The 13,471-nt window shown below is 33.2% G+C and overlaps 1 protein-coding gene across 5 annotated transcripts in view; it reads left to right on the top strand.

Annotated features, from left to right (window-relative positions):
• LOC136033871 (spermine oxidase-like) overlaps positions 1-12,385 on the top strand; it is a 445,682-nt gene extending 433,297 nt beyond the window's left edge. For all 5 annotated transcript variants that reach the window (XM_065714844.1, XM_065714842.1, XM_065714845.1 and 2 more), the window contains 4 exons: positions 4,310-4,432; positions 6,525-6,715; positions 9,475-9,577; positions 12,145-12,385. In XM_065714844.1, the coding sequence (XP_065570916.1) occupies positions 4,310-4,432; positions 6,525-6,715; positions 9,475-9,577; positions 12,145-12,267 (540 nt within the window). In that variant the 3' untranslated portion in view covers positions 12,268-12,385. The remainder of the gene's footprint in view (positions 1-4,309; positions 4,433-6,524; positions 6,716-9,474; positions 9,578-12,144) is intronic.
• Positions 12,386-13,471: the final 1,086 nt, after the last annotated feature.

Below are 13,471 nucleotides of genomic sequence, written 5' to 3'. Positions count from 1 at the left end.
TTTATCTTTGAGTGTTTTTTCTTTTTAGTTTTTTTTTAGTTTTTTACATTTTTTCAGTTTTTTTTTCTTCTTTATTTTTCAGCGTCACTATGAAGTACATATCGCCGAACCTTTGTTTTTTAACTTAAATCTGGTAGGCATTGATGACCTTATCCAAGTCAAAATCCCAAACCCAATCATCATCGCTATCATTTTCAGTTTTTATATGTTTTGACTCTCGCTTTCCAGGTGGATTTTCATCTAACTGCGCGGTTTTGCGTTCTTTAGCCGCAAGCCTGTTTTCTTGCTGTTCTTGTGATTCCTCGGCACGCTTTCTTTTCTTACTTTCTCTATCAGCTGCCAGCCTGTTTTCTTGCTGTTCTTGTGATTCCTCGGCACGCTTTCTTTTCTTACTTTCTCTATCAGTAGCAAGTTTTTTGGCATAGACTCTTTGAGCAGCTTCCTCGAGTGTTGCCATTGTAGGTTCTTCAGTCATTTTACAATTAAACATTTAGTTTTTATTTTTTTTTTCTTTTTGCCTTTTTTTTAGTTTTTTTTTCTTTTTTAGTTTTTTTTCTTCTTTTGTATTAATGCTAAAGCCAACATTCGAACCTGGAACCTCTCGGACCTAGAACCTCGGACCTTCTCTGTGTTCCCGTCGTCATTTATATATCCCCTTGTGCCTTTTTTTTGGTTTTTACTTTTTTTTTGCTTTTTTAGTTTTTTTCTTTTTTCTTTTTAGTTTTTTTTTGTAGTTTTTACCCTTTTTTTAGTTTTTTATTTTATTCTTATTTTTTTAGTTTTCTTTTTCTCCTTTATTTTTCAGTTTTTTCATTTTTTAGTTTTTTTTCTTTTTTAGTTTTTTTTTTAGTTTTTTACCTTTTTTATTTTTTTTTAGTTTTTGGTTTGTTTTGTAGTTTTTACCTTTTTTTAGTTATTTTTATTAGTTTTTAGTTTTTTTTTTAGGTTTTAGTTTTTTACCTTTTTTTTTTACTTTTTTTAGCTTTTTTATTTTTTTTTGTTTTTTTTTGTAGTTTTTTAAGGTTTGAACCTGGAACCTCTCGAACCTAGAACCTGGAACATACCACGTTACCAACTCAGCTACATCAGTTTGTATACTTTCGTTTTTGAATTGGTATATGATGAAATAATTCAGACGTCATATGCGGACAGACAGACAGACAGACAGACAGACATAACCCACAAAACCATAAAATAAACTAAAAACTAATAAAAAAAAACTAAAAAAAAGCTAAAAAACTAAAAAAACTAAAAAAAACTAAAAAAGGTAAAAACTAAAAGAACTAAAAAAGAAAAAACTAAAAAAAGGAAAAAAACTGAAAAATAAAGGAGAAAAAGAAAACTAAAAAAATATAAATAAAAATAAAAAAACTAAAAAGATAAAAACTTCAAAAAAAACTAAAAAGAAAAAAGAAAAAACTAAAAAACCTAAAAAAAGGTAAAAACCAATAAAAAAAACTAAAAAGAAAAAAAGGGAAAAAATTAAAAATTTATTTCATCATATACCAATTCAAAAACGAATGTATACCGGGATGACGACCGGGACACAGGGAATATAAATGACGACCGGGACGCAGGGACACAACTACAACGGTGACGCCGGGGGCACAGGGGGGTATATAAATGACGACGGGGACACAGGCAATGTTCGATTAGCAATCACCATCAACAAAGCTCAAGGGCAATCATTAGACTTATGAGGTATAGATCTGAATATGGATTGTTTTTCCCATGGACAATTATATGTTGCATGTTCAAGAGTCGGTAAACCTGACAATCTATTTATATGCACAGACAATGGGGCAGCGAAGAATGTTGTATATTCACAAGTTTTACGTCGTTAAAAACATAAATTGACTTTGCATCCAGTTGAACTTTATCCTTTTCAATCTTAGACATCGTGACGGATGAAAACTCGGAACAATCTATATATATAAAAATAAGTTGTCTGTGTGTGTGTGGGTCTGTCTGTCGGGTGACGTCATGTTTGTGTGTCGACTGACGTCATGTTTTCAACTGACGAAATTACAGACCGGGACATCGGGACACAAATGACGACCGGGACACCGGCACATAGGGAATATAAATGACGACACTCAAAGAGAAAGCGACCGGGACAAAAGGAATGTTCGATTAGCAATCAACAAAGCACCGGGACACAAATGACGACCGGGACACAGGGAGTATAAATGACGACCAGGACATAAGTAAAAAAAAAAACTAAAAAAACTAAAAAAAAGGTAAAAACTACAAAAAAACTAAAAAGAAAAAAACAACTAAAAACTAATAAAAAAACAAAAAATTTAAAAATCTAAATAAACTAAAAGAGAAAAAAAATAAAAAAGGAAAAAAATAAAGGAGAAAAACAAAACTAAAAAACGAATGTATATACAGACCGGGACACCGGGATACAAATGACGACCGGGACACAGGGAATATAAATGACGACCGGGACACAGGGACACAACTACAACGGGGACGCCGGGGGGCACAGGGGGATATAAATGACGACCGGGACACCGGGACACAAGGAATATAAATGACGCCCGGGACACTCAAAGAGAAATCACAGACTGGGACACCGGGACACAAATGACGACCGGGACACAGGGATTATAAATGGCGACCGGGACACAGGGACAAAACCACAAAGGGGACGCCGGGGGGCACACGGGGGATATATAAATGACAATGGCGACACAGGGAATGGTCGATTAGCAATCACCATCAATAAAGCTCAAGGGCAATCATTAGAATCATGAGGTATAGATCTGAATACGGATTGTTTTCCCATGGACCATTATATGTTGCATGTTCAAGAGTCGGTAAACCTGACAATCTATTTATATGCACAGACAATGGGACAGCAAAGAATGTTGTATATTCGCAAGTTTTACGTAGTTAAAAACATATATATATATATATATATATATATATATATATATATATATATATATATATATATATATATATATATATATATATATATATATATATATATATATATATATATATATATATATATATATATATTATATATATATATATATATATATATATATATATATATATATATATATTATATATATATATATATATATATATATATATATATATATATATATATATATTATATATATATATATATATATATATATATATATATATATATATATATATATATATATATATATATATATATTTATATATATATATCTATATTCACAGGTGGGACATAGGGATACAACTACAATGGCGCGTAACTAATATGGCGCGTAACGACTTACGCGCGCGGGGGGGGGGCTTGGGGGGGGGGGCGCAAAGCGCCCCCACCAACTAGGTGTTGGGGTGGCGTGAAGCGCCACCCCAACAGCTAGTATATATATATATATATATATATATATATATATATATATATATATATATATATATATATATATATATATATATGTATATATACATATATATATTGTGATTCCTCGGCACGCTTTCTGTTCTTACTTTCTCTATCAGCTGCAAGCCTTTTTTCTTGCTGTTCTTGTGATTCCTCGGCACGCTTTCTTCTCTTACTTTCTCTATCAGCCGCAAGTTTTTTGGCATAGACTCTTTGAGCAGCTTCCTCGGCTGTTGGCATTGTAGGTTCTTCAGTCATTTTACAATTAAACATTTTTCCGTCCACGACCTTCTTACAATTAAAAATTTGTCTTTGAACGATTTTCTTAAATACCTTTAATGACGTCATCGTCATAACAAACATGACTACAACTAACTTCATGACGACATGATGACATGACGTCACTCGACAGACATAACCCACAGACAACTTGTTTTTATATATATAGATATGTCGATGGTCGATTAGCAATCACCATCAACAAAGCTCAAGGGCAATCATTAGAATTATGAGGTATAGATCTGAATACGGATTGTTTTTCCCATGGACAATTATATGTTGCATGTTCAAGAGTCAGTAAACCTGACTCTTGTCAGGTCTATCTATTTATATGCACAGACAATGGGACAGCGAAGAATGTTGTATTTTCGCAAGGTTTACGTATTTAAAAACATATATACTGCCGCTGGAATCAAATACTTTATTTAATTCCTTATGAAATTTTGAATTTCACGTGCAATTCCTCTAATACATAATTAACTGAGCATCTCTCTTTACATTAAGGCACTAAGTCTACACACATTTTTTCATTTAGTGTTTAGAAATCTCTTTCGGTCACAATCCTATAAAATTCTTTATAGATTTTATTGGTGTTTAACTTGTAATTTTTTTTATTTATTAGTTGTTATTTTTCAGGGAATTTCTCATATCAGCATGGGCTCAATAAATAAGATATTTTTAATATTTCAAGATAAATTTTGGGACGATGATACCAAAGGATTCCAAATTGTCTTTGATGATACAAACGGCAATGAAAAGGTTTGCTTTATCTCTGTTCTCTGCTCATATGTCTTGTTGTAGTTGATGATGATGATATATTTATTTAACAGGAGCAAACAATTATCCAAAACCAAATGGTTGACGTTGGGCGAATCTGCTAAAAAGCATATATATATAACATCATTTAAATTCATTATAATAAGAAAGAAAGAAAGGAGGGAAAAAATAATAATAGTACGGGGACAGCAACCCTTTATAAAAAAGTTTACTATTATTATTGAGATAACAAATACAGTATAATCTAAATAGGGACTTGCTCTGAATAATCAAGCTTACATCAATATCTTGGATAAGTGATTCTCAGAGTGTGAGCCGTGGCTCCCTGGGTAACCTTGGCGTCGTCATAAGGGCGACTTGAAATTTACACTGAATTAAAACATCAATTTTGTTTTAAATTCCCAGTTCTAAAAATTTTTCTTTTTCTTTCCAAAAGCATAGCTCTCCCTACCTTTCTTTTTGACTCGATAGTCCTTTTGTGGTTGGAACTACCTGCGTCCAATGAAATCAGCGATGTCTGTAAACTCCGGCTACTGTATACAGATTTTATACCTGTAGACCGGTCCGCATCGTACGGAACATCTAGTGCGCAAATACATACCTCCCCACCTATGGTTTAGTGCCGTAGTGCCATTGCAAGTCGGGTTTCTATTAATTCGTTGTAACCATCTATTGTAAGTAGCTTCTTATTCGTGTATTAAACAAAAAAAACAAGCTTTTTCAGCTGAAAGTAAGGAGCAACATTAAAAATCAAAACGAAGAGAGATTATTCGGTATATGAAGGGATGCCCCCCTCCTCAATACCTTGCTCTTCACTCTTAAAGATTTACACACTTTTAAAAACGCTTCCTATTCTAACTAAACAACCACTAAGTTTCTAGAGCCGTTCTTAAGAAATGGGACAAACATTCAAACTCTAGCGTAAAGAGAAAGGTGTTCAGGAGGGGGTAACCCTTTTATAAATAGAATAATTTTTGTTCGTTTTGAGTTTTAATATTGCTCCTTACTTTCAGTTAAAAAAACTTGCTTTTTAAAATTTAATTTATGATCGTTTTTCAAATAATTCCGATAAATCTTACTCACCTTTTATGAAAAATTCCCTCTCCTCACAGAAAACTCCTCCGTGGAAAGTTCTTTCTTCGAAAAATACATTCCATCACAAAATTCCTTTCCTTGTGTTGATACTTTTAATAATGTTAATCAATTGTTGTTCAATAAATTGTTTCTAAGTTTGAATTTTGTTTATTTTATTATCTGAAATAATCTGACCACATTAAAGTGAACTTCAACTGCTAATCAAACCCTTATAAAATGTATTTGCACCATGATATTTTTAATTCAAGTCGGTCTTTGGCTGCAATGGAAGAGAACTTCACAGCAATTAGGAAGACATACTGATCCTTAGTCTGCTTCTTCTAATATGATACTAGCTAAGTAGTTTTTCCTCTGATTTTGATTTTGTTGGTCTGGTATGGAATGTTAATACAGTTTGATTATGATATTGTACGATACGTTCGTTATGATATTGCTGTGTTAATTTTTTCCTTTTCTATTACTCCGCAGTGCCATTATCTATGTTCACTTGTGGGTTATAAAATAATATTTGACGATTACGACAGTCAGGTGACAAGATAAACCTTCTTATACAAATATATCACATGGAATTTCTTAATCCGCCTGAAATAATAAAAAAAATAATTCTAGGAAAAACCTGGAATAATTCCAAACTCCTTTGAAGATCCACCAAATTGAGGGACTTGAAAAAAAAGTTCTTTATGAACAATCGAATTACTAAGCTGGAATAATCATATGGAAAAGCTATTTTGTCATAATTATTATTATTATGCAATTATTATTTTTTTTAAATTTGTCTCGAATTGGTTGCAAAAAAGTAGACAAATATGGGCTTACTGAGAAACCTAATCTTACAAAGGAGGTTAATTTTAGAAGCAAAAGCTATAGCCTTATAAATTGTTACACTGTAGCTTCATAATATACACCCTTAATGTATCCTAATAATACAATATAATAATATATCCTAAGGATATAATATATCCTTTTCTCTTTTTTTTAGGAATGGTATCACGATCTGACTGGTTTCGATATTTTCCCATTTCATCGAAACTGCTTAGTAGCATGGGTTGGAGGACACGGTGCCTTACTGACAGAGAAATTAGACTGTCAAACTCTCAAATCTGATTGTCATAACCTGTTGCAAAGGTTTTATTTAAAAAGACACATACCTCCTATAGAAACTATCCACAGGTGAATATTAGTGGAATTTTATTAATAAATTCTAATATTTTGCAGACAATTTTGAAATATAAAAAATCCCAACTATTTTGAACTAGGAGACCACTTTGACTAAGCATGACAAGATGACTTTTACGGTCTGTTTTTATTTATCTTAACGGTTGTTTTTTATGGTTTATTTTTGTGTTTTTATATCTGCACTGAGGACTGTTGAGTGGAGAGATCAGCTGAAATATTTTCACTGTTTTTCCATTTTTACTGGCTGGAAATATCATCGTTTTTTCTTCTTCACGAATATCTTTTTCTCGTCTTGTCAAGAATATTTTGCGCTGCCCCAAAGTGGACGCATATTAATATATTAATTAAATCTTGTTCTGTATTCTACATCCAAGTGTACTCGAAATGTTTTTAGTATCTCCTTGAAATATCTGGACGAATAAAAAAAAAAAATCTTTGAATCGGACACTGGTCCTTAACTGGAAATCTTTTTCTCGACAAAAGAGCTTTTCTGGGGAATAAATCCAACGGGACTTTAAGCTTGCAGAGGAGTATGCTTTTCCCTCCATTAGTGCTAAAGAGTATTTAGGTGACACATCTGAGGGGACTTGTCCTCCTCAATAGAAAAAAACTCCTGAAGGGAGGATGCCCCTTCCTCATCATTCGTTCTTTACGCTAAAGTTTGACTTTTTGTCCTCCTTTTAGAAAAACTATTCAAACACAAGGGCTGGTTACTTTGAATGAGAAATATTTTTAAAAAACTTTAAGACTTTAGCGTAAAGAGCGAGGATTAAGGAAGGGGCAAGCCTCTCATATACAGAATAATTTTTATTCGTTTTAAGTTTTAATATTGCTCATTCGCTCCTTACTTTCAGTCGCAATTTTTGTTTATTTAATTACTTATTTAAAGCAATACCCTAGTTTTTTTGCTTAGTTTAATCTTATAATTTATTTTATTCCGAAAGCAATATTCTCCAATTTGTTATTTGAGTCCTTGCCTTGGTTCTTTTGTTATATTTGTTTCAAAAAATGACTGCTTATTAGTTTAATTTACATAATCATAGCTTCATCAACCGAACTAGACCGTGTACGATAAATGAAAGGGTAGCAGAAATGTTTTTTTGGGGGTCTCAGACCTCTACATCATTTAGAGCTGCCAGTGGGGAAGGTGCCTATCGTCGATACCCCTTCCCTTTCGCCCCGTTTGTGCGTATGTCTGATAGTATTTGATATTATAACTGCACTTAATTGATGAAAACAGGTCCCTTTTTTATTATCGAAGTAATCCTCCATTTTCTGGAGGTTTCTAATTTTTTTAAGCATTTAACTTTATCCCGTTATAATTTTATGAAAAAGTAAACTAGACATTTTAGAAGAGAAATATCCTGTTCAGGTTTCCCAAGACAATGAATTAGATTGTACTTGTGCTGCCATGGATTTGCTTTGGATTTGTTCTTTTTCACGGATTTGCCTTTGATTTTGTTCCTTTCAGTGGATTCTCCTTATTGGTCACTGTATAAACGTCTATTATAGCTGGATAAGCAACTGCAAAAAAATGTATCTGGAAACCCAAAATTATAATAATAGTTTTATTATAGTAAGCCTCATGTCCGCATTTACTTGAAATAATACAGTTCTTATTGTTTCACCCATAATTTATTTTATTTATAAATTAGTTTTAAAAATAAATAATTTATTTTTTCTACAATTCACCGCTTTAAGGGAGGTGAATTGTATGAGGTAGATTTTCCACTTGTCAGCCGATTATCTACCTGATTTAATTATTTCTGGTGTATAACAAAATAAAACTGAATAAGTTATCTTAATTTAGCTATACACTGTAAAATTTATGTAGTTTGCTTTTTCTTATTACCTGATGAAACGTTTCACCCGTAAAAGTTTAAAATTGCTATCTTTCAGTTTTTTGAAAGATTTCGAAGCATGAGAAACGACGTACCGTTCTTCATAAGGAATGACGAAGCATAAGGTCTAAACCAAGGTAAAGGTGAAGTGTTGCGATTAGCAGTGTTGTGAAGAGCCACTAATCAATTCTGATTAGGCCAATATAAAAACTTATCATAAATTTATTTTTCAGTTGAGTTGCAACTCTGGTCTTGCTGTCTTTTTTCCCTTTTAATATCCATTCCTAGACACAAACAAAATGTCTTAGCTACAATTAAAACGATTAAAAGCTACAAAAAAACAGCATAAAACAAAATTAGTGTATATAACTATGAAACAAGATTACCAAGAAGAAGGAAAATACCCTGATGAGTTTGATAAAACATTGAACACGTGAGGGAAAGCTAATTATTGGCTATAAAAATAACGGATTTAGAGACTGGTCGAAATGGTTTTTAAAAACATAATGAGGCACATCAAAACTCAGCACAGTAGGAATTGGATAAGGAAGTATTTCTCCCTTTAATGAAATATTATAGATAGTAAAGGTAAAAGGTAAAGGATACGGCATTAGACTTTACAGTCCCTACCGGCGGTGCTGATCTCCGTTTCTTTGCCCTTCAGCCAGGAAGTGCAATGGGGGGTTGGGGGCCAACCATCCTATGCTTTCGCACACCCTTCCTGTTTACCTTCCCCAGATTTCTCCTGGTACCCATTTAGAGCTGGGTTGACTCTGGCTAAGCTTACAGAGTCACGCCACTGATCCCCGTCCCTAACTGAACAACTGGGTACACTGGGATTCGAACCTGCGTCCTCAAGATAGATGGTGCTGCATAGAAATGACTGTTTTAATATTTTTATTATAATTGCAGGACAAAATGGCACTCGAACAGTTTAATAAAAGGTGCCTATAGCTATAGAACTGCGCCGTTTGATATGTGTCTTCAAGATCCCATTTGGTCAAAAGAAGATAAAGTGAGTAACTATTGACTTTTACTTGACCCCATAATTACCAATCTGGTTTTGTATTCTTGGAACATCTAGTAAAGTAGAAATTATCATGGTCCACATTGCTTATTTGAATTTAGTAGGTATTAGCAAAAATGAAAAAGTACAATAATAAAAATTAATTAAGGAGGGATTCTTTCATACGGCTTTAAAACCTACCGCACAAGTGGCATTTTGAAGCATCCTATGGAAAACTCTCCTATCTTATAAAAGCTAGAAGAAGTAGACTATAATTTTGATCGAGAGAGACATCTGGAAGTAAACCCGAAAACCCTTAACAATCTTGGATTAGATCGTAAATCTCTTAGAGATCTAGAATCAAACCAGTAAAAATGGTTGGACTATCTTAACAAATCAGTCCCCTCATTATATATCCGAGATATCAAACCATGAAAAGAAGGAAAATACCATACAATAAGATACGTTATAGTGAATTAGCATATGTAATTGCAATACAGATGATGAAGATGTTTAACTCGTCTTGGTGAGGGACCTTCATCTAATTTTAGGCAAGCTTTTAAAAAAATAATTATTCCTAAGAAAGGAAAATTTTTATTTGGAAATAATTGAAGCTAACATTCTATTATATAGTCCCTGGCATGCTCTTTACATTAACTCAGTGGTATCAGAAGCTAAATGATTTCAAAATCCTACAGAGTTAAATAAGATTCCTTCATCAGCAAATCCAATAAGATCAAGAGAGCCAATACCAAGAATTTTTTTTTGGGGGGGGGGGCATACGACTTCAACAGCATTCAAAATGGTTGTTAGATGAATGTTCTTCTTGGTAAAAAAGGTATTTATAATTGAGAGAAATGTTGTTCTAATTACAGATCCTTAAGGATTGGCATGGGTTAGCGTAATAAATATGCAAGGAGATGAATCGGAAAATGTGCGTTTGTTATATCAACAAGACTTGAACCAGTCAAACGTATTGTGATCTTGTCCATTTGTATGGCCCTCTTATGACCTTCTTAGAGGATTCTTACAACTTTTTATAACATTTTCGTGGTTACAAAATTATTCGAAAAAAAATCACTTTCTACTTTAAATAATTCATCTGAAAACTCCTTGTAAGCACACACAAACACATATGCCTATACACAAAATCAGGTTTAATTTATTTTTATGTATAGTCTTTCCGCTGAGGGCCCGTAAAATAATTTTTACCTTTGTTGTTGCTGTAAGCATCCACACACCACCAGGACAAATCGTTTAAGTCTGAACCCCTACCTAAGAATTGGGACTGCCTGCACCCGCAGTTCTGCACAAACGTGACAGGATCCATGCTTTAAATTGACTGGTTTACGGTGCACACAGGAAGCGCACCTAATTTATATTGGGCGTAAAAAGCGGCTTTTAATAACTAAAATAAAATGATGATAAGATTCAGTGTGCTTTGTAAAAAAGGAGAGTGTAGTTCAACTACCTTTTCAATGCTTAAAATGTGTTGCAGCGAAAAGGCATAAGAAGGGTTTACTGTCTATGTCAACCCCCTTTGACCGGTAAATAAATTAAATTTTAGCCATTTGATCAGTCGAAGAACTAGAACATTGATAGATGTTTCTCAGGACTTGACCTCTCTTTGAGTTTTTCTTGCTCTTTATTAGCTTACTTTGTTAATGGGCTTTCATTATTATCTGAACTTGACAAGTGCATTATTTTTAGAATCGGTATACAACTTCAAATCTTTGAATTTATGCTTCAAACCTAAGATTGGTCTAACAGTGCTTATTTATACAAAGCGTCTTACCTCTGAAGTAAGCCTAGCTTAAGAATTTATGTAGATAATTTTGATCAATTTAATCCTGATTACGTTTGAAGTTGCTTGATAAGTAAGCCTTTGAAATAGATTAAATAGTGTTAGTTTAAAGTAGTTATTTTTATTTTTTTTTTTTATTTAGTTAAGGTATATGTTCCCTCTGAAACAAGTAATCTCGCGACTTAATTGCTATTAGAAAGAGAGAAAATTTGAAAAATAAACATTTCTAGGCTATGAAGTTCAGTGTTTTGTATTTGCCTGGTTGTTTTTGTTTAATTTGGTATGTTGTTTCACCTCGTAGTTCTGAAAATAATTTAAAAGAAGACGCATTTTATCACATCTACTCAGTTTTTCTTAGTGTCTTTGTTTCTGTTTTTTACTTAGTACAGGTTAGTGGCATGCCCTCGTAAGCTCAGATTTTGGTGTGCTGCTGATTGATTGTTTCGTTTCTAGTTTAGGATATGTAATTTTATTATTATTACCGCCATATGGTGCTTTCATAGCTAGGAAATTTTTTAAGGGGACGTAGTGGCGAAAACCCAGCCAGAGAGGAAAATTTTCCCTCTTTTAATTGAAAGCAGCTACAGTGAACAGTAAGGCGTAAATAATTTAGGACCAGAAAAATTTTTTTGCTGGGTGTAGCCTTTTCTCGGGCTATCATCCCAATTGTTTTCTAACTTCGCACAATTATTTCACTTCTTGCAGATTTATCTGAAGATAATGGGATTTAAGTCAATTTAACAACTAACAGACAGTTTATTTGTCTTTTCAGCCTCTATTACTTTTTGCTGGTGAGGCATATAGTTACAGCCACTACGCAACAGCGCATGGCGCCTACGAATCTGGAAGAGATCAAGCATCTAAGCTAGTTAAATGGAGAAAAGGGATCTTATGATTTTTGAAGAGCTAAATATTAACTATAAAGTACTTGCAACTTTGCCTAAAATTGTTTATTGTTTAGGGATTAAAATTCACATTGTGCAAGATTAAACTAAAATCGATCTTGTTCGTCACGACCATGCTAGCAATTCATACTTCTGATAAAGTTTTGTTCAGATCAAACTATCTCTTCTGGTACAGGCGCTGATTATGAGATCCTGTAAAACCCCTCTCACCTCCCCTAATCTATTATTCTGATTGCTCTTTTCGTTTTCGTTCTGTGTCCAAGCTTTGTAGTATCGGATAAAGCCAGACTAAGGTCAAGTACAAATAGCATGATTATAGAATACAATTTAATACTATATACAAATAAATTCGTGAACAATAACTATTAAAAAAAAAAACTATTGAAAAGGTCCACAATAAAAAAGAACTGAAAGTATATTCTTTTTTGACTCAAAGAATTTTTTTGAAAAATTTTGTCAAAATATTACCCTAATTAGAAAATATTTAACCTCAAGTAGACCTAGAATTCTTTGAAGTGGCCAAACAAATCTTCAGTTTGAGACACTCCTACTTCTTAAGTAGGCTTTTGATGCTACCCTAAGGACATGACGCAAGTTAATACTCCCAAAGAGAAAATTTACTATTTCTAATCCAAAAATCTCTAACGGCCTTCAGGTCAAATTTTTATTTAGTATCTACCGTGTGTAGGTGAGCTAGTTTGCCCTTTGGGACACTTCTCTTTTTTTTTTTATACAAATTCTTTCGAGCTTATGCAAAACGGAAGGCTATTGGCCAGTAGCTACAACCAACAAGTAAAGTCAAAATGCAGTAGAATTCTTGTCCAAATGTCACCTTTACTAACTTTTGCCATATTACAACTTTTAGAGTATCTTGCCCTCCAGTACCCGCTCAATTCAGTTTCCTAAAGTTAACTACGGATTGATGGGTTCAAAATCGCCATTCTATGGGAATGAAAATCTTGTATTCCTTGTAAACCTGATGTTCGAAAGTGGGGCGAAGCACCCCCTAAAAATCAAAGAACCTTAATAAAAACCAATCAACCATATTCAGCGTATCAGAGAACCCTATTGTAAAGGTTTCAAGCTCCTGTCTGCAAAATTGTGGAATTTGGTTGTGGAAACCTGCCAGAAGAAAGATCACACATGCATGTCTATTTGTTTCTTCCCTAGGGATGATGACATTGAACCAATTGT

Source organism: Artemia franciscana, chromosome 12 (genome assembly GCF_032884065.1).
Source record: "Artemia franciscana chromosome 12, ASM3288406v1, whole genome shotgun sequence".
Classification (NCBI taxonomy): domain Eukaryota; kingdom Metazoa; phylum Arthropoda; class Branchiopoda; order Anostraca; family Artemiidae; genus Artemia; species Artemia franciscana.
This window is presented reverse-complemented; position numbering and strand designations above follow the sequence as displayed.